Source organism: Chionomys nivalis, chromosome 1 (assembly GCF_950005125.1).
Source record: "Chionomys nivalis chromosome 1, mChiNiv1.1, whole genome shotgun sequence".
Taxonomy (NCBI): Eukaryota; Metazoa; Chordata; class Mammalia; order Rodentia; family Cricetidae; genus Chionomys; species Chionomys nivalis.
In genome coordinates, this window is record NC_080086.1 from 67,596,718 (window position 1) to 67,618,747 (window position 22,030).

At 44.7% G+C, this 22,030-nt stretch overlaps 1 protein-coding gene across 3 annotated transcripts in view; it reads left to right on the forward strand.

Moving 5' to 3' along the window:
- Positions 1–22,030, forward strand: part of Tet3 (tet methylcytosine dioxygenase 3) — a 100,959-nt gene that overhangs the window by 64,335 nt on the left and 14,594 nt on the right. For all 3 annotated transcript variants that reach the window (XM_057767677.1, XM_057767685.1, XM_057767694.1), the window contains 4 exons: positions 10,811–10,901; positions 17,668–17,761; positions 20,709–20,917; positions 21,752–21,902. In XM_057767677.1, the coding sequence (XP_057623660.1) occupies positions 10,811–10,901; positions 17,668–17,761; positions 20,709–20,917; positions 21,752–21,902 (545 nt within the window). The remainder of the gene's footprint in view (positions 1–10,810; positions 10,902–17,667; positions 17,762–20,708; positions 20,918–21,751; positions 21,903–22,030) is intronic.

Below are 22,030 nucleotides of genomic sequence, written 5' to 3' on the forward strand. Positions count from 1 at the left end.
GATCATCATCATCCTCCTTTTGGAAACATCAAAAGTCACTATTAGACATACTCATGGTTTACTGCAGAAAACTGATAGAGACTCAAACCCGAAATCATGTACAGGAAGATAGATGAAACCTTTTTCTAGAATTGGTACTGTATATTACCATTAATATGGCAAAAAGTTTATATATATATATACACATATTTATCATATAAGTTTTATACCTTAATAAAAGCTATTAAAGAGTTAATATAAAACCAAAGGATTATGAGATTAGTGGCAATATGATAGTCCTTAAATATTTGTTTTTCTTCTGTCGCATATCAGGTGCCTCTTCTGACATGAGACAGAGATTTTTTAATTCCACTTTAATAAGCATGCTTGGGTTTAGAGAATGAGAGAGCCACACTCCAACTCCAAAGCCAGCTTTAATTTTTAGTTGGACTGGAACTACAAAAAGAACATTTGCATTATATGTTTGTAGAGAACAACAGAAACAAACATTGGGAAGATTGATGAAATTTTGTCCTGTTGGAAATGTGATATACCAATAGGCCAATTTACTCTTTTTTTTTTTTTTTTTTTGACATTTTTTCTGAATAATTTGTCCTTTTTCTTCTGATGTCTCATTTGTCCAATGGTCTTCAGATTCCTTAGCTGGATACCTCTCTTCTCCTGAAAAGACAGAAACAAAACCCTTCCCCAATCCTAATTTTGGGGAGATTCTCTTTTTGGCAAATTATATTTGATCAAATGAAAAACCTTTCTGAGTTTTATAGGTTAGTTTAGATTAAAGAACCATGCTGTTGGATGAACTATCATCTCTTCCCATTAAGAGGTGTATCTTGTTTATATCAAATCTTTATCAGTTTTGATGGTATCTTCCTGAGAAAACAAAAGCAAAACCCCTTCCCCAGCGTAACACATGTCCTGGTTTCCACCTAGTTTTAAGTATAATGGCTGATTTAATTCTGTAGTTTTTTCTACTATCCAGTGTCTCTCTGCAGCTGTTGTTCCTTTCTCATTAGAATTTAGAAAATTCAAAGTTAATAAAGCATTATGCAATCTATTTCTGGGGTATTTATTATCCCTTCTGTTTAACATATTCTTTAGAATTCAATTTCATCTTTCTATAACTGCCTGCCCTGTAGGATTGTGTGATATACTGTAATATGCTTTATATTATAACAAGCAAAAAGCTTTTTCATTTTCTTAGAGACATATGCTGGAGCATTATCTGTCTTTATTTGTACAGGTGTACCCTTGATGGCCATAACTCCTAGCATTATTGTGTGCTTACTGAGTCAGTCTTTTCCAAACTCAGAGCAGTTGCCCATTGAAAACCTGAATAGGTATCAATGGTGAGGTGCATATATTTTAGTTTTCCAAATTCTACAAAATGGAACATACCCATCTGCCAGATTTTATTCCTTTGAGTACCCTTTGGGTTACTTCTGCAGGTAGTGGTGTTTGGTTGTACAAAGAACAAGTAAGACATTTCCTTATAATCTCCTTGGCTTGTTGTCAGATGATGGAAAAGTGTTTTTAAACCTTTGCTAGTCACATGATGTTTTTTTTATGAGATGTGAAGGCCTCCAGCACATTTCGAATCAATAATCAATCAATTTCTGCATTACCTTGTGCTAGAGGCCCTGGCAGACCGATATGGGATCGGATGTGTGTTATGTAAATGGGATGATTCCTGTTCCTGATTGTATCTTGTAACTGAATAAATAATAAAGTCAATTGTATATCATTTGGTATAAATTCAGTTTTAATATGCAAAACTACTCTTTCTGCATATTGTAAAATGTAACTATGTTGAGAGGTTCTGTAAAATCTCTTAGAACCATGAGAATAGAATGTAATTCTGACTTTTAGACAGAATCATAAGAGCTTTGATCCACTTTACTTAAATTTTCTGATTTTAACCTGCCTTTCCTAATTTATTTGCATCAGTATAGAACGTGGGTGCTCCAGATAATGGTATTTCCTGTACAATGTGAGGAAGGATCCAGTTAGTTCTCTTTATAAATTGAGTTCTCTTGCTTTTGGGATAGTTGTTATTAATCTGTCCCCAAAAATTACTACAAACACTTTGCCAGGGTTCACTTTCTTCTCATAATTTTTCAATTTCATCATTATTAATATTAACTATAATTTCTGCTGGGTCTATTCCTGATAATTGACAAAGTCTTAATTTTCCTTTTAGAATAAACTCAGAGACCTTTTCCACATATGTTTTTTACTTGGTTTATGTGGTCAAAAGATCCATTCTAAGATAATATCTTCCCTCTGCATTAAAATTCCTATACCATATTTGGAGGGTAAGATGACCAGAATGCAGTTAAGATTCAGATCTACATGATCCACATGTGCCTTCTATAATTTCTCTTCAATCAAAGCCAATTCTCTCTCAGCTTCAGCTGATAATTCTCTGGGATTATTTAAATTCTTGTCACTGTGAGGTTTTGTTTAAGTTAATCGGGTCATCAGGACCTATCCCAATAGTGTGCCAGAGATGGGAAATGTCTCCTAGCAATCTTTGGAAGTCATTAATACACTGCAATTAGTCTTTCCTAATTTGCACCTTTTGGGGTCTAATTTTTTATAAACCTATTTTATAGCCTAAATAATTAATAGAATCTCCTCTTCGTATTATTTTTCAGGAACTATTTATAATCCCCCCAAAAGCAAAATTTTCTTTACTTCAAGCATTCTTTCTAAAGTATCTACGTTTGGGTCAGATAGGAAAATGTCCATGTAATGGTAAACTATAGATTCAGAAAATTGATTATATATCATTTCCAATGACTGCCTTACAAAATACTGGCACAGGGTGGGGCTATTGAGCATTCCCTGTGGGAGAAACTTCCATTGATATTTTTTAGCAGGCTGAGAATTATTTTAAGTAGGCACTGTGAAGGCAGATTTTTCTCTTTTTCTTTATAAAGGTATAGTGAAGAAGCAATCTTTTAAATCAGTAACAATAAGAAGCCATCCTTTAGGTAATAGAGAAAGCAAAGAAATACCAGACTATAGAGAGTTCATTGTTTGAATCACCTTATTGACAGCTCTTAGATCTGTTACCATTCTCCATTTTCCAGATTTTTTTTAGCAACAAATACAGGAGAATTCCAAGGGCTAGTTGATTCTTCAATATGCTGAGCATCTAGTTGCTCCTGGACCAGCTGTCTAAGCCTGCAGTTTCTCTATTGTTAAAGGCATTGCTTAATCCATACAGGTTTGTTTGTCCACCATTTTAAAGAGAGGGCTGTTGGTGCCTGTGAAATATCAGCAGCTGTTATACCCTGTTCTTGTACAACCTGAATGGCCAGTGACTGTTCTTAATAATATCTTATAATATTTTTCCAGAAACATATGCTAATTTATGGTTTGTTTTCTAAGATTGGAGGAATGTTAATGTATTACATTGCTGAAACAAATCATGTCCCCACAAATTAGCCACATATGGTTTTGTTTTATTTTATTTATTTATTTATTTATTTATTTATTTATTTATTTTGGTTTTTCAAGGCAGGGTTTCTCTGTAGCTTTGGTGCCTGTCCCGGAACTAGCTCTTGTAGACCAGGCTGGCCTCGAACTCCCAGAGATCCGCCTGCCTCTGCCTCCCGAGTGCTGGGATTAAAGGCGTGCACCACCACCACCTCTGCTTTACCTGAGATAAAGTTTTAGCTCCTAAAAACTGAACATTTATGTTCTTAAGAGGCCAATTTGGATGCCAAGATTTTGAGGGAATTATTGTTATATCCGCACCTGTGTCTACCAGGTCTTCAATGACAACATTTATTTGTATTTTTAATTTTGGTCTTTGTTCATTTATAGAAGTTTGCCAAAATACTCGCTTTATGGTTTCTCCTAAATTTTTTGTTCTCTCTTCTATAGCTGTTCTGTTATCTAGAGCAGTGTGGTTTCTTACAATAGGTATTAGGTTCTTTAATTGCTCTGGGAAGGAGTTTCCTCTTTGATGGCAGGAAATGACTGAACCAGATTTGGCATAGGGGCTTGCGAGAGGCCCCTTATGTAGTTTCCCTGACAGCAAAGGATTACCTTGAATATTCCTCATTGACCTAAATTTACTAGTTCAATGCATAATCCAGAAGAGAGGGGCATTCTGAGTGGATTATGCTTAGGAAAAAAACATTGTTTCTAGGAACACCCTGTTAACAATCCCTTTTAAGGTGATCTTGTTTGCCACAATTGAAACACTTGACATTTCAATTTTTCTTTAGATCTCTAGAAATTACCACTCCTATCCATTATGGTCATGAGAGTCAATATTAATTGTTTCTTGGATCCATTCCTCCAGAGGTGCTGACCTTGTCTTTAACAGCCTAATTATCCTTTTGCATTGAAAATCAGCATTTTCAAAAAGTCAGAGATTCAGTTTGTCTAGCTTCTGAGTTTGGTATCATTCTCTTTACTGCTGATGTCAGTCTTTATAAGAAATACATAAAGGCTTCCTTTGGGTCCTGTATAACTTTACTAAATGGCTCAATTTCCTTTCCTGTTTTCTCCTATTCTGTCCCAAGCATTCACAGCTGCTACTGCGTGGCATAAATCCAGGCTGTGGTCATCATATACAGTTTGCCTTTCTATAGCAACATAATCTCCTTCTCCAAGAAGTTGATCTTGGGAGATTTCCCTACCTCTAACTTTACTCTGATCAATAGTCTTAGCCTCTTCTCTGAACCAGGTACTCCATTCTAATCGTGAACCAGGCTCTAAAACACCTGTAACCAATTCTATCCAGTCTTTAGGGATAATTCTTCTACAAACTGACCACAAGTTTAACATTTGCTTCACAAAAGGCGAATGCATGCCATATGAGACTATTGCCTCTTTGAATCGCCTGAAATCTAACATTGGCATCAGAGCCCAGTTAGCTGTAACAGAGCCTGAGCAGTTGCTCTGCAGGCAGTTCCTGTAAGGTTATTAGTTGTTTGTTTGACAACCTTAGACTGTTCCTCTCTATTTTTGTAATGCAATGCTGAAATTGGTTCTCCTGTCAATTCCTCTGTCCTGATTTGAACATCTCTTTGATCTATCCTGTATTTTAGCACTTGGGTTAACCAGCTTTTTAGTGATACAACAAAAATGATAAAACTGATAATGTTTACAGTTGACATTACATAAATCTAAATTAGTTATCCTTCCATTTTCAAAGTGTTCAGTGTATCATCACAGAGACACAAATCCCACCAATGTAATGGTGTTTTCCATTTTTTAATGTGGGAAAAAACTCTCTTTTAACTAACTCCTCCTTTTAAGAAATTTCAATTTTCTTACCAAATCTGCTGATGATGTTGATGAAGATGTGAGGCTTATTGCCGCTGCATTGAACAGTAAAAGCCTGACTGGATTTCAAGGTGCTACCTAGTATTTTTGTTTGTTTGTTTGTTTTGTTTTTCAAGACAGGGTTTCTCTGTAGCTACAGAGCCTGTCCTGGAACTAGCTCTTGTAGACCAGGCTGGCCTCGAACTCACAGAGATCCTCCTGTCTCTGCCTCCCGAGTGCTGGGATTAAAGTGCGCCACCACCGCCCAGCCAAGGCACTACCTAGTTTAACAGCAGCCGAAGAATGGGGTTCCGGGAGAGCCCACCAGGAGGCAAAAAAAGGACAAACCAGCTGGCAGGGCTGTGACTCTGGCCGTGTGTTACTCTGGCCTGTGCTGGTGGCTGAAAAGCCACAGGCAAACGACTTTTTCGTGAATTTGTACTCCAAAAGTTGGGCACCAAATGTAGCACAATTAATAAAAACCCAGAGACAGATATTGGGGTTCAACCTGAAGATCAGAAAAGCAAAGCAGCCAGCCCCTGGCTCTTACCTCTACCACAGACGAAAAATGGAGAGATCCTGTCTCCATGAATCCTGACTCCACACTCAACTGAATTCCTGTGTCTTCCCCCTTCCTCTCTCTGCCAAGCCATGTCACTCCTGTCTCCACCTACCTACTGCTGGGATTAAAGGCATATGATCCCAAGTGCTGGGATCACCTTTCTATGAGCTCTGTTTCTCTTTTAGACAGAGTCAATCTTGTGTAGCCCAGGGTGGCCTTGAACTAATGGATCCATCTGCTTCTGTCTCCCAAGTCCTGGGGTTAAAGGTGTGTGCCCCCACTCCCTGACCTGTATGGCTTCTAGTATGACTGCTTTGCCCTCTGATCTTCAGGCAAGGTTTATTTATTAAAACAAATAATAGACCATTATACTTGTCATCCACACATGCACATGCAGGTGAGTGCATGCCCATGTATGTATATAATACATTTAAAAGAAATGAAGGCATTGTGGTTCATGAGAATACACTTAAGGACTCAGGGGCAGTGCAGTTGTGTGGCTAGAGGCTGGGGTGTGGTGTAGGGGGTGAAGTGGATTCTTGTTGACATTATGTTCTGTCTTCTGTCAGCCTTGAGTAGACTTCTGTGTGGGGAATGTACCTGGTGGCATGGGAAGGATGCTTTAGCGTAGGAGAAACGTGCTTTGAGGACAGACAACCGTTCTAGGCTAGAGAGCTGTCAGTGAGCAGCTGCTCGGCTGCACTCAGGCATAGCTAACAGCTCTTTAAAACAAGAATGGGGGATAAGACTGAAGTCAACGTGTTGGGAATGACCCATGTATACATTTATGCTTATGTCTGTACAGATGTATATGTTATGTTACAGATGGTTATGAGCCACCATGTGGGTATTGGGAACTGAACTTAGGCCCTCGGGAAGAGCAGCAAGTGCTTTTAACTGCTGAGCCATCTCTCCAGCCTCTTAGGCTTTTAACGTTTTTTGTTTTTACATTATAAAGTTATGAATTCTTGACATAAGACAGCTTACAAATCTTCATTTAAAGTTCCGTGAAAATTTATCAAACGAATGTCCACGTCACTGCCTTTTCTCTTGAAAATGGCATTTTCTTTTCTTTTCTTTTTTTCTTTTGGTTTTTTGAGACAAGATTTTTCTGTGTAGCCCTGGCTGTCCTGGAACTCACTCTGTAGACCAGGTTGGCCTTGAACTCAGATCTGTCTACCACTGCCTCCAGGGTGCTGGGATAAAAGGTGTGTGCTACCAAGGCCCAGCTTGAAAATGGTGTTTTCGGATGTTGGAATTCATTAAGTGTCCTGTCTCATTTTACCACTTCTGGGTGGTTTTATAAGCAGCATGGTTTAGTGGTGCCTATCTTTGAATGTTTAAATGGAGTAGTCTAGTTCCACTGGTTCAGGGTTTGGCTTCAGTCTCTCGTTGTGGTCTTGTGGTAGTGCGCTGGCCGTGACGCTACGATTGCAGGTGCGCTTCTGACTCACCCCAGCTGTGACTGGTAGAGTCATCCTTTCTACAGTTGCTGGCCTGTGAGCATGTGTTAGTCAGTGTGTGCTGTTACAACACAGATGCCACACAGGGGACAGCTTAAACCAGCATCCTCAGTTTGGCAGCTGGAGAGTCTAAGGCTGAGATGCACAGAGGCCCTGTAACTGGTGAGAGCTCCTTTTCTAGCTGGGATACGAGCTCTTCCCTGATGTGCCCTCACTTGGTCCAGAGCAGGGAACAAGCAGAATTAAGATTTCTGGGTCGTGTGTGTGTGTGTGTGTGTGTGTGTGCGCGCGTGCGCGCGCACGCACTTGTGTGGAGTACAGAAGTTAACATCCAGTAACTTCTTGGTCATTTCCGCTTTTCTGAGTCAATGTCTTCAGTGTCTATGGAGGTCATCAGTGTGGCTAGGCTGATGAACACAAAAGATCCGCTTTTTTGTTTGTTTGCACACACACACATGGTCCCACTTCCCTAAATTGGGGAAGTGGCCGTGCCCAGCTTCTTAGTGGTTGCTGGAGATCTGAGCTCCCAACTCATGTTTGCACAGCAAGCGCTTTACCCACGGGCTCCTCCCCAGACTCCGTCTCTCGTAAGAATTGTGCACTGAGAGAGAGAAAGAACCAGAACGTGAACACACATGCATGCTTATACCCCCTGGCTAGAGTTAGAGGCAGTGCTGCTCGTATGGGTGGTAGTAGCTGAACTCTGATCCTCTCCCTAGCCCCAGGGCTCCGCTTCCATGGCCTAATTACTTCTTTGGAAACTCTCTTCCTAGTGCCATCACACTGGGGTTTGCACTTCAGCGTGTTCTGCTGCGCACAGATTTTCCACCCTTGTGTATTGCTCCCAGTTTTAACTGTTGCTCATAATACTGTGAAATCCTTTCACATTTGTTTTGGTGCATGTGACCAGAATTTTTTATGGAATTAGATCACAAAATGATGACTTGCAGCATGGTTTTATTCTAAAATTTTTATGTGTTTAGCATGTGTGTGTGTCTGTGTGTTTGGAGTTGGTTCTTTTCTTTGACCCCATGGGTTCCAGGGATCAAACTCAGGTCATCCAGCTTGATGGCAAGTGCCTTAACCACTGAGCTCCGTCTCACAGACCCCAGCTCTTACTTGTTTAAAAGACAACAAATTTTGTTTCTTTGTAATTTTATTAATTTCGTGCATCTGTACGTACTCTCATGTTGTCGTAGTTACGCACATTTAAAAGTTAGAGATTATTGTTGGTACACTACTCGCCAGTCTCCTAAGCCCTCCTCAGTGGGCTTCCACCAGTTTCCTGTTCCATTGTGAGTAGTTGTCCCCACTAACAGGAGCCAAACTTAACAACGTACAGTGTGTCTGGCTCCCAGTTACAGCTTACCCGACTGTTAGCCTTACGGTAGCCATTCAGGACATTGTCCAAGTGATTATTGCTCTTGGAGTCTGACTCTTCCACTTTGAAAAATTCATTTAAACTCATTTAAAAAGTTACGTGAGTCAATAGTTTATTTTCTTTCAGCAGACAAACTCCCTCTAGGATGCCTGACATTAGCCACGTCACAGGAAGTGTGAGGGACGCGCACAGTGTGTGGCCAGCGCTTGTCTAGTTCTAACATCTTCATCGCCCCAATGAAACCCCGTGCCGCTAAGCTGCTGCTCCTCATCGTTTCCCTTGCAGCTGCCGCTCTTTCTGGTACAGGTGGATCTGCGGGGCAGTTTGCGTGAATGGATTCATACACCGTGGAGCCTATGTGGCGTCTTTTCCCTTTACAGTGTTTTCAGGCCTCATAAATGCCAGGGTGTACCAGTCCTTCGTTTCTATATTATTTTAAAATTTTTATTACATTTTATGATGAGGAATGTGTGGTTGCAAAGGTCAGAACTTGCAAGAATCAATTATTTCTTTCTACTGTTTGGGTCCTGGGGAGGGATTCAAGTCTCCAGGCTTGCATGACAAGTACCTTTACCCACTGACCCAGATCACCAGCCCCATTTCTGTTTTTTAAACCATGGTAAAATATATCTAACAAAGTTGGCTGTGGTGGCCCCACATTTAATCCCACAGTCAGGAGGTAGAGGTAGATGGATCTCTGAGTTCTAGGGCAGCCTGTTGTACAGTGCAAGTTCCAGGACAGCCAGGGCTGCACAGAGAAACCCTGTCCCGTGTGTCAACATGCATGTCGTTGAGGTCATTAGATACATGTGCTGCATTGCTCGGCCTTCCCCGCTGTCTGCAGAACTGTCAGCTAAACAGACCCGTACACTGCCCACTTCCCATTCCTCTCGGCCCTCGATGACCTCTACTTTAGACGTCTGGTTTACCTCCTCGCTTGTGAATTTGCCTCTTCTAGATGTTTGTTTTTGAGACTGGGTCTCTCATAGCCTGGGGTAGCCTTGAATTTGCTGTGTAGCCGAGGTTGCTCTTGAATCCTGATCTCTCAGATACTGGGATTACAGGCATGCATCCCGATACCTACCATGTCTACTGTATTTTACTAAGGTCTATGTGATAGCTGTACCAGAATTTCACCTCTGCTTGGCCTGGAGGCACTGCCTGTAAGCTGCCTACTCAGGAGCCTGAAACAAGAGGATTTCAGTTGCAAATTCAGCCAGAATAACTTCAAAAAACACTGTCTTAATTTTCTTTAAGGGCACTGGGAATAATAATGATAGAGTTTTTGTGTGGTATGTGTTGTAGGGTTTTATTGCTTTGAAGAGACACCACGACCATGGCAGTTCTTATGAAGGAAAACATCTAACATTTCAGAGATTTAGTCCATTGTGATGGGAAGCATGGCTGAGTCCAGGCAGACATGATGCTGGAGAGGTAGCTGAGATCTGTATCTGGATCCACGGGCAGCAGGCTTTAGTGACACACGTCTTCCAGCAAAGCCACACCTACCCTGACAAGGCCACGTCTCCTAATAGTGCCCCTCCACTTTGGGCCTATGGGAGCCATTTTTATTCAGACCACGGCAGTGTGCTTAAAGTCCTGCATCCAATCCCATTGCTACAGCAGAGAACTTACTCCTTCCTGGGGCAGTGCTCTTCTGATGGATCTGGATATACCACATCTAATATATTTCTTCATCTGTTGATGGGCACTGTGTTTGGGGATACTGCTGCCGTGATCCTGGCATTTGGTTCCCTTCTGTAGTGTGTCTGCCACAGCTCGCGGACTCCTGGTCAGAGTGTGTGTGCAGAAGCAGAGTCACTCTGTCCTGTAGCACAGAACTCAGCTCTGTTGGCTGATTGGAAGCTGAATTCCAGATGGTAGACCACAGTCTTGACGATGCTTGAATTTATCAGATATCTAAGTTTTCCCGTTTGGTGATATGTTTTATTGTGAATTTAATTTTATTGTGTATTTCCTGATAGGGACTGAACACAGTTTTTACATGTTTATATGCTGTTTGTAATATACTTATAAACTTCCTATTAGTGGTTTGCCTTTTTCTGAATTAGTGTTGCCTTAATTGTCTCCCAATAATGCTTGCTCTTGGTATTTCTGCAGAACAAATAGTGGAGAAAGATGAAGGCCCATATTACACTCACCTGGGATCTGGCCCCACAGTAGCCTCTATCCGGGAACTCATGGAGGAGCGGTGAGTGATGCCCACATCCAGGGAGAATGGGGCCTATCGGGTGGAATGTGGATACTAAGCACCTGAGGCTGTAGGGTTGTGCTAGGTGCACTAGGGAGAAGCCCCATATCTGGATGGTGGCAGGTTCAGTGTGGGACTCTCACTTCCTGTCCAGGTTTCATTCCATCTGTAGATATGCCCTTATATGTCCCGACCTCTTCCCTTGTTCCTGAGAAAACACAGCTGTGTGGTGTTAGGTTTGTGGAGTTAGTTTCCCGCAGCCTGATTTTCTTGGATAGCGTTTCTACAGCGTTGCTTACCCTGCTCCCTGTGCTGCTGACATCCTGCAAAGGGTGCCTAGGGCTCAAGTTCCAATCAGCTGACTTTTCTTGCCTTGATTTCCCACCCCCACCAAAATTACTTCACAAATGAGGTCTGTCCTGAATTTTCCTGTATGAAATTTTCTGGCTTCATGCGCACATTTATCCAAGAGGTCTTGAAAGACTCTGGGGTGCTCAGGGGCAGAGTGCATGTTGGTACAAAAGTGGCTTGTTTTTAGTTCACTTTAGATGAAAACCCTGAGTTGAGTTACATCTGTGGATTTTTAATTTTTGATGCTTTTAAGTAGTTGAAGACATCATGAGTTTGTATTAGTACTCAAGGGCTGTGGGGTCACTTAGCAGCTCCCCTTTTTCCTTATCTTTTTTGGGGGGGTGGGGAGAAGAAAGGTTTATTCTAGTTTACAATTTGGGACCCAGTCTGTTATGGTAGAGAGGCATTGTGACTGGACTCTTGCGCAGTGTCAGCCACATTGTTTCTGGAGTCAGGAGCTCCCTTTTCTTTATTCTTTCATGTAAAGACTTTATTTACTTATTTATGGGTTTTGTTGTTGTTTTAAGACAGGATCTCTCTATGTAACCCAGGCTGTCCTAGAACCCGCTATGTAGACCAGGCTGTCTTCAAACTCGAGATCCATCTACCTCTGCTTTCTGAGTTCTGGGGTTAAAAGCGTGCACCGCTGTGCCTGCTCACAAAGAGCCTTTAACGTCTGCACAGGCCGCAGCAGATAACAGGACTGTGTGTGGAGCTCTGTAGCTAGGAGTGTGGATGCCGTCGCTGAATGTGTCCCACCTGATCCCACTACTGAGTCCCCTTGGGTCAGTTGTGTGACTCAGTTTCTTTTCTACAAAACAGAGATGGCACAGGGACACACTGTAGGAATGCTGTGGACATACACTGAGCTGGCATAAAAATTGAAGCGTGGGTTTCAAGTGTACAGAAAAGGGTGGCAGTCTTTGCCGTGTGTGTGTGTCTGTGTGTGTGTGTCTCTGTGTGTGTCTGTGTGTGCGCATGCACGTGAGCACGCGCTGATCTTTCAAAACCAATCATTAGAACTTTAAATAAAGCAAAAGTAAAGGTGACCTACGTTTGCTGATGCATATGCACACCGTTTTGTGGAAGGCTTAGTGTCTTAGTTTTTACAAGACTGGAAGCCAGGTCTTCTGTGCCGAGGGGAGCTGAGCTAAGCCTGTCAGTGCAGCAGAGAAATGGGATGGAGAATCTGCCATAAGCGGAGCTCAGTGGAGGTCACTGATGTGCAGTAATCATTTCCTGTGCCATCTGGAAACATTTCTATTCCAAATAGCCATCAGAGGAGCCCATTTGATCAGAGACCCCCCACCCCCACCCCATGCAATCCTGATTTAAAGGGCCCCGCCTGAGCCCGGGACAAGAGACTTAGATCCATGTCTGTTTGTATGTGTGCCTGCTACAGCTGGCAGACTACACCAGGCCACATTTGGACAATGACTTTTTGTTGGTGGTGGTGGTAGTTTTTTATTGTTGTTTTGGTTTTTATTTGTTTGTTTGAGGCAGCGTTTGGGGCATCCCAGGCAGACCTTAAACTTTCTGTGTATCTGGACCTGTCCTTGGTGTCCTAGCCCTCCCGCCTCCGCCTCTCGGGCGTTGGGGTCTGGTCCGCTACTCTAGACCTGGCTGGTGGCTTTGGTAAGGGGTTGCAGGTCTTTGTTCGAGTCTGAGTCGGGAGAGTGTGTGGTGTCAGTCTTAGCTGTTTGGTTGTACTCCTTTGGGGGGAGGGGAATGTCAGTAATCTTATAAGATTTCCAGACAGCTAAGTCTAAGTAATTTTAATCATAGCAGCGTGACTCTGAAGGAAGTGATAGTGTTAAGATTGTCCTTTTTGCTTCCCTGCTTTAAAAATAACAGCCAGCTATAGATTCTTCAGAAAGCCATCTTAGGGAGGAACCCTGGGAGAGCTGGGATGCTTGTATTTTCCTCTGCACCTGGCTTGTTTCACTATAAGGGCTCCATGAGTCATGGAGCAGGTTGTGCCTCCATCTTCATATTGCCTGCCTGTGAGCTGAGAGCCCGATTCACTCACACCACCCTGGGAGGAAGGTGAGGGCTTATCTTCGGTGGTGGGAGTCTGCTTAGGCCTCCCGTGAATCTTGATGACATAATCCTATGAGATGCTATTAATGCCTTTTTTCTCATATGATAAATTCTTCCAGGCTCAGCTCTTAAAAACAGCACAAAACCTGTGACGACATTTTGTACAGCAGCTCATCTTTCCCTGTCTTCATTGAGTTTGTCTTATAGATGTCTTCTCATTCTGGAACAAGGAGGGAAGTGGATGAATGGTGAATTTCTTACGAGGGTGTCAAGTTTGTGGCTTCTCCCAGCTGACTTTGGACCTCTTTCTTCACTTTTTCTTAGTAGTATGACTGCTTTGTCAGGGCTTGGCCAAAGTCAGGGAGGGAGCATATACTGACATCAAGAAGACCTTGGTGTTTTAGCTATTTATAAGGCACAAAACTGAAGGAGAGGTGGAGTTGAAAGCAAATTCTAAAATGTCCAGTGGATTTATGGGCATCATACTTACTGGATACCCAGGTCCTGGTGTTAGTAGATAATTGGAATCAGTAGTCAAGCTTCAAACTGTAGATGGCCCACTACCAAGAGCCTTGAGTTCTATCAAGAAAAGGTCCTCTGCAGCCCAGCACTGCAGCGCCTGCACTGCTCACAGGTCCTCTGAGCTTGGGAGGACTGATCTCATTAGTGTGCTTGAGCAAACCCTGGGGAAGTCCAGCTTTGATGCGTCTCAAATTCGAACAGGAATCCAAAGCTGCTGAGGGCTTGTGAATGCAGGACACTGGGCCCACCCCAGAACCTACTTACCTACCTACCTACCTATCTCCCTCCCTCCCCTCCCTCCCCTCCCTCCCTCCCTCCCCTCCCTCCCCTCCCTCCCTCCCTCCCTCCCCTCCCTCCCCTCCCTCCCCTCCCTCCGTCCCTCCCTCCCTCCCTCCCTCCCTCCCTCCCTCCCTCCCTCCCTCCCTCCCAGAGAGACCACTGTTGATGAGCCTGGAACCACCACCCTTCAAGAGCCATAGGCCAAGTTGTTAGTTGTTCTTGCTGATGCTTTAGCTGGACCTTGCAGACTCACTTAGAGCCTGGTAATTTACACTCTTACACTCTTCATGATAAGCCAGGAAGTAAGATATTTAAAGAGAAAGAACCAAAGCAGAAATCAGTAATCAAGTTCTGTTCTGAGAGGAAAAGGGGCCAGCAAGATGGCTCAGTAGGTAAAGGCCTTTGCTGTCAAACCTGAGTGTAATCTGAAAACCCTCAGGGTGAAAGAGAAACTGACTCCCACAAGTTATCCTCTGACCTCCACACATACACCATGGCACACTCCCTTCCCCCAAATGTTTTTAAATTAAAAAAAAAAGTCTTAATGTGTATGTATTGGTGTTTTCCCTGCATGTATGTCTGTATGAGAGTGTCCATCGGGTGCCCTGGAACTAGACTTAAGGTTGTGAGCTGCCGTATGGATGCTGGGAATTGGACCTGGGTTCTTTGGAAGACCAGTCAGTGTTCTTAACCACTGAGCCATCTCTCCAGCCCTTTTATGATCCTTTTTTTTGTTTTGTTTTGTTTGGTTTGGTTTTTTCGACAAGGTTTCTCTGTGTAACAGCTCTGACAGTCCTGGAACTTGCTTTGTGGACCAGGCTGGCCTTGGAGATCCACCTGCTTCTGCCTCCCGAATACTGAAATTAAAGGCATGTGCTACTACCACTTGGCTTTTTTTCTTTAAAAAAAAAAAAGGAACAAGAAAGTTTAGCTTGGTTAGTCAACTTAGTCATCCCCCCCCACACACACCCTTTTTTGTCTCTAGTGAAAACTTTGAGGTGCTTTCTCACAGCGACAGTGATGGTGGGGAAGGAGCTGGTCAGGAAGCCAGCGCCAGTGCCAGCACTGGTGTCCTCAGCTCACCCGTCTATGGGGAATATGATAGTCCCTCTTGCTGAGAGTGCTGTGGCAGTCTTATGCTGGTCTCCTGACAGGGATCCCTAGACAAACCTGGGTCCCAGGCCTGCCCTTGGGGGCCGTGTCCTGATAAGCCTGCTGAGCCGAGACCTGTCCAGGCACCAAACAAAGGCGGTGCTGTCAGGTCCCGCTACAGTGGTGCTGAGTGGTGTCTGCAAGCCCTTCCTATAAGGCACTGGCAGCCCTCTCCCGTTAATGTGGTCAGAAGCACTTCTCACCCTCCCCTAAGATCTGAGTGAGATAGACAACTTAGTTCAGTGTTTGAAAGGAAACTCTGTTTCTTTTTCCATGGGGGAAATGCAACAAAGAGACTTTTGAGACATCTAAGTATTGGCAGAACATGGTGCATGCCTCTAACCCCAGCTCTTAGGCATCTAAGGTCATGAGGACTGTGAGTTCCTAGACCAGCCTAGGCTACATAGTGAGACTCTGTCTTGGAAGGAAGAAAGAAAGGAAGGGGGGGGGGAGGAAAGAAAAATAGAAAGAAAAAGAAGGAAAGAAAGAAAACCATCAGTACAGAGTAGGAAAAGCACTTTGACCACTGATTTTTCCACAAGACATTCATTAAAGGCAAGATAGACATAGGTATTAGAGAATTATAGATTAGCGGGAACTTATCATGCCAACCTTTGCACCACTGAGCTGCATGCAAGACCAATGCCCTTGTGCACTGGGTCCTGGGGTACAGTGATTCATCACAGTGGAGCAGATGAGATGAAGAATGGGGTGTCTTAAAGCTGCAGTCATTGGGATAGCATTAGGTTATTAAATGTCATGATCAAATGGAACTCACTACAGAATACAAGGACTTTACTTGTATTTTTAAAGTCTGTTTAAAAAGCCTCCCATGTCGGTGCCAGAGGATGGCTTAGCAGAGTGCTTGCTCTGCAATCCCAAGGACCAGAGTCTGGGTGTCAGCATCTACAGAGCAAGCCAGACATCTTGCAAATGCCTATAATTCCAGCCGCAAGGGATCTGATGCCCTCTGACTCCATATTCTCACAGGTGTGCACACTCATACAAACACACACATAGAATAAACCAATCCTTTAAAAAATACCATGTTAATTGATTAAAGAGAGAAAATGCTTTAGTCATCTGTCTTTCTAGGTGTTAAAAATTCATTTGCTAAGTTAATTGATGCCAAGCAAAAGGCCCTCAATCCTAAAGGGACTTCCTCAGTGTACCCTTCAAAGGAAGGACATCTTTGTCTCAACTCCAGCCACCTTCATACAGAGAGATGGCTGGAAACACTCTCAGTTAAGTCCAGAATGAGCAAAGATGCCCTAGCATGTCAGGAGATCTGTTAGTACAGACAGACCGGAAGAGTATACAGGCCAAAATCGCAAGGGATCCTTGTCTGCAGAGGACTGTTGGAGGAGGGAACTTCTTGGTTCCAGCCACCCGGCTAGCTTGGACTCGAAATAATCATACAGAAACTGTATTAATTAAATCACAGCTTGGCCCACTAGCTCCATCTTCTTATTGGCTAACTCTTATATTAATTTAACCCGTTCTATTAATCTGTATATCACCACAAGGTCATGTCCTACCAGCAAAGTTTCAGCACATCTATCCCCAGCAGCGGCTCCATGGCGTCTCTCCTACTCCGCCCTCTCCTCCCATGCTATAGGCCAAGCCAGTTCTTTATTCATTAACCAATAAAAGCAACACACAGACAGAAGGACCTCCCACACCAGAGGATATTGAAGAGCTAGTAAAAAAGAAGATGACTTTTATGTTAAAGAGGTTTACTGAATTCTTCCCTCATGCTAAGATTCTTGATATACATTATCAAGCCTGGGAGGTAGAGCTATCTTAACATCCAGTTTACATATGAGAAGACTTGAGGCCTGCCAAGCTCAGTAATGTGGCTACAGTCATATAGCGAGAGAGTGGCTGCCTGACCATCAGTCTGTATTTGAACCAGCCTTGCCCCTATAGTTGTCCCAGGAAGTAGGCACATACAGGGGACTAGAGGGAGACCTTGTTTACTGTATGCCAGCATTTGTGTTTGGCAGGGTTGCTCTCCCAGCATCCTTGTATTCAGAGGTTAGCGGGGGGGGGGGGGGACCTATAAGAGACCAATAAGCACCCCTAACAAACACACTTTCATTATTTGTATATTGAGTTTATAAATAGTTAACTCAGGAGACCTTGACTGTAGTGCTGGGTGCAAACGCCTGTGGGTTCAAGATCAGAAGGAGTGGGCACTAACTGTCCTTCTGTCAGGTCAGAGACAGACAGGTTGGACAAGAGAAAAGGAGTGGCGTGTAAACCAGGCCTGGGAACCTGGGTACACCGTGGCCAGTTGCTGCCTTTTCTCTGCCCGCACAGTAGCCAGAATCCTGGGCTAAAGCACCCTGCGGCCCAGCCTCTTAAGTTGCGTGCTCTCTGCATATTTACCGTGCTGATGTGGCTTCTGTCTCCTCTCTAGGTATGGAGAAAAGGGGAAAGCTATCCGGATCGAGAAGGTCATCTACACAGGGAAGGAGGGGAAGAGCTCTCGAGGTTGTCCCATTGCCAAGTGGGTGAGTGTATCCCACAGCTGAGCTGTACCTGGGTGTTTCTTGTCCCCTGGGCCCGCATGGCCCGTGCAGGGCCTGTGAGTAGGAAGTAAACATATTTACCACCATGGGGCCCTGGAACCAATGACCCTCAATAGGAGCTGATTGTCTTTGTCCTACTTCTATGCCAGCACCAGGCACCTTGTGCTGTCAGGAACTGTGTGTGACCTCTGGGAAAGGGCTGTGGATACAGGAAGGCAGGAGCTGGTGATGTTGCTGACCTAGCCCATTATTGGATCCCGCCCATTACCCTGCCCCGGGGATTTTGTTTGGTTCTTCTTTTCTGTGTGTCTAAGTGGCTGGTACTCTTGTCTCCTACCTGGGAGCCAGGGAAGGCTCACCTGTGTAAGCCAAGCTGAGGGACAAGACAAGGCCTCTCGATAGTGTTAAGATGGAGCTTGCTTCCTCCTGGGCTTCTTGTCAGGGAGAATGTCACTGACACAGTCCCCAGTTCACTCAGCCTTGTCCTTCTGGCGCTCTCATGGCTCTTGAAATCATGGGTATCTGTGTTGCCGAGCTGGCTTAGAATAAGCTGGCCTCTAGGTAGCTGGTCTGTGTGGAACACAGCGCAAGGAGTGAGTCGAAGCACTTCCGGTGAGGAGGGCCCACATGCAAAGGCAGGAAGGCCGCAGGAATGTCCATGCGGCTGAGTTGGGTGTCGCCTGCACACTCAGCCTTCTTTTCTCTGGGACTCCCTGCCTCTGCATCTCTGCATTTAGTGAAAATAACAGCTGTCTGGACTTAAATTACCACATACTTGTCTTCAGCATTTCCTAGGCGTTATTGTAGGACTTTTCACAGCGAAAGAACCTGGTGCTTCTTAGGAAGTGTGAAGCATGTTGCCTCCACCCCCAGGGGAGGTAACCCTTCAGGTAAAGGTCTGATGTGGTAGGGTGCTGCCTACCTCTTCAGAGAACTCACCTGGAAAGTGACATCATATGCCTGGATTTTACCCTGGTTCGGGGACAACTGTCATATCAACTTCCTCCAGATACATGTCAGTGCCCACAGTGGGCCTCTCATGGGCTGCCAGGACCCAGGCAACCACATGAGGAGTCCTGAAGGAACATTCGGCCCATTACCTTGTTTGTGTGCTCCTGAACTCCAAGACACAGTTTAATAAGTGATAGTTGATTGTTGCAGGGAAGTGGGGGATGACGTCATTAGGACCCTGCCTTAGACCCTGACCTCATGATCCAGGTTGCATGTCATTTAGCATGCAAAATATTCTGTCAGGTTTGCAGGAACTGAGAAGTGCTAGTGTCAAAGGATAGATGGCGTATGATTCTACATGTATGAGGTACTTCAGAGTCGGGTTACACAGGCAGAAAGTCCATGCTGAAACCTGGGAATATAGCTCAGAAATAGAGTGCTTGCCTCGGATGCACACGCCTTAGGTACAATTTTCAGTACAACCAAAAATAAAAGTCAGATCGTGAGGTTGGCAAGGTGGCTCAGTGGGTAAAGGCTTTTGAACATAAGCCTTGCGATGTGAATTCTGTCCCTAGATCTTACTGGGTGACAGGAGAGAGCTGGCTCCTAAAGGTTATCCTCTGACCTAGAAGGGCATGCACAGACACACTAAATGTTTACATTTTTTTTTAATTAAAAAAAAGTAGAAGGATGATATCGGGTAGAGGCGCATCAGAAGGGAAGAGTTGGTACGTTGCCGTTTCATGAATGAAGTCTTAGCTTTATTGGGAGTAGAAGTCCTAGAGGAAAGGGTAGCCATGCAGCATGCTGAATGAGCTGAGAGCCACTAAAATGTACGCTGAACATGGTAGATTTTATACTATGCATAATTATCATAGTAACAAAGTGACTTTGAAAGGGAGTTTGAGGGCTGTTGAGATGGCTCAGAGGTTAGGACTTTCACTGTAGTTAGACGGGATCCAGGGCCATTTTTGGCCTCTGGCGGCTCTGTGCTCACGTGGTTCACATAAACTCACGAGTACACACACATCAGTGTATAATGTACAAGGTACAATGGTGCACACCTTCAATCCCAGTGCCTGGGAGACAGACAGAGCTCTGTGTTTTCAAGGCCAGCATGGTCTACATAGTAAGTTCAGGACCTGCCAGGACTACATAGTAAGATCCTGTCTCAAAGGAAGTATGGCACAGGCTATGTAAAACTCTTCATTTTCACATTTTCTTACAAACCGGAAAAGCTGGCTGCCCTAGGGTGAGGTTCCCTGTGTGGTCAAGGAGAGCTAGACTTCCCAGCTTTCAATGAACAGAGCCCACTAAGCCCCAACTGTGTATCAGGCCCTTCTCCTTGTTGGTGCTGCCTACCCCGCCACTCATTTCCGTGTAACCTGCACAGCGCCAGTGGCAGGTATGACTGCATCTGTCTGCAGGCCGCGTCCTTCCCTGACCTTCACACCCACAGAACTGTGGGTTGTACGTTGATACCATACATAGCTTTTTGAGGAAGTTCAGACTGTTTTCCCTAGTGTTATACCCCGAGTGTAAACACACAGAGATGCGCAGTGCGTTCTCTGCAAACGCTCTGGACCATCATACAACTCTTCACTGTATTTCTGGCTCACAGGTTCATTTATTTTTACTTTTAAGTTTGTGCTGGTCACTAATGTCTTTTGGATTTTTGAGACTGTGTCTGTGTAGCCCTGGCTGTCCTGGAACTCACTCTGAGACCAGGCTGGCCTCGAACTCAGAGATCTAAGTGCTGGGATTCAAAGCATGTGCCGCCACCACCCAGCGGTCACAAATGTCTTAGACTTTATCATAATTAGTTTCTATTTTTCTGTTTTAAAATTTTGTGTGTCTTCTTCCTGAATGGTACTAACCTCAAGACCCACAGCTCCAGGTCTGTGGGGTAGTGAGGGGCACATACCATGCAGAGCTGCGTGGCTGATGCAGGATAAAGCTCAGTCCAGTATCTCTGCAGGTGATCCGAAGACACACACTGGAGGAGAAGCTGCTGTGCCTGGTGCGGCATCGGGCAGGCCACCATTGTCAGAACGCCGTGATTATCATCTTGATCCTGGCCTGGGAGGGCATCCCTCGCAGCCTTGGAGACACCCTCTACCAGGAGCTCACCGATACCCTCCGGAAGTATGGGAACCCTACCAGCCGGAGATGTGGCCTCAATGATGAGTATGTGTTGGAGTGGCAGTGGGTGGATGATGGGACCACAGGGTCCTGGGTAGCGGGTACTGGGATGCTGGATAGCCCTGGGCTCTGGCCCCAGATCAGCAGTAACCTATCTCCATTGGGTTTTCCTGTCCTTTCATTGGGATGTATTTAGTTTCAGTAAAGTTATTCTTAAGGTATATAGTTTGGAGGGTTTTGTTTTATTTTTGATGAGACAAGGTCTTGCTATTATATCCTTGGCGGGCCTGGAACTAACTGCGTAGACTAGGCTAGCACTGAACTCAGGGAGACCCGCCTGCCTCTGCCTCGGGAGTACTGGGATTAAAGTTGTGCTCCATTGCCCCCAGCAGTTTGGAGAATTTTAGTAACTATCCATAGTCACATAGCCCAGTCAGGGGTAACAGTAGGGGTCCCTGAGATGGCTCGGTGGGTTAGGCAATTGTCAAGCCTGACAGTCTGAGTTCATTCCCAGGAACGGTAGGAGAGAATGCCCACACATACACATGTGTCTACATGTGCAAGCACACGTGACTCCTGTGGTCTTTACCCACAACCCTTCCCCCAGCCCTCAACAACCATGTGTCTTTCCTGTCCCTTTAAGTTTGCCTCTGCAAGAATGTCACTGGTAGACTCAGCATCACGTGACCTTCTGAACAGACATTTCACCGAGCATGAGTGTTCAGAGAATAACCTGTGTTGGGAAACTTGGAAGAGTTGTGAGGTGGAAAGAGGAGTCCTTGTCATCGAGGCTGGTGGATACCAGGCCTCTGCGGAGGCAGGGCCGTGCCACTAAAGAGAGATCACATTTGTATGCCTGGCCTGTCTTGTGTGTTGCAGCCGGACCTGCGCTTGCCAAGGCAAAGACCCCAACACCTGTGGTGCCTCCTTCTCCTTCGGTTGTTCCTGGAGCATGTACTTCAATGGCTGCAAATACGCTCGGAGCAAGACGCCACGCAAGTTCCGCCTCACAGGGGACAATCCCAAGGAGGTGAGGAAAGCCGTGCTGGGCACAGAGCAGGCCCCCCTCACCCTCACCCCTGCACCCTCACCAGCTCTGCAGAGCTGGAACTGACATGCCGTAGTGCAGATGGGCAGAAATGTTTCCTTGCTTGGGAT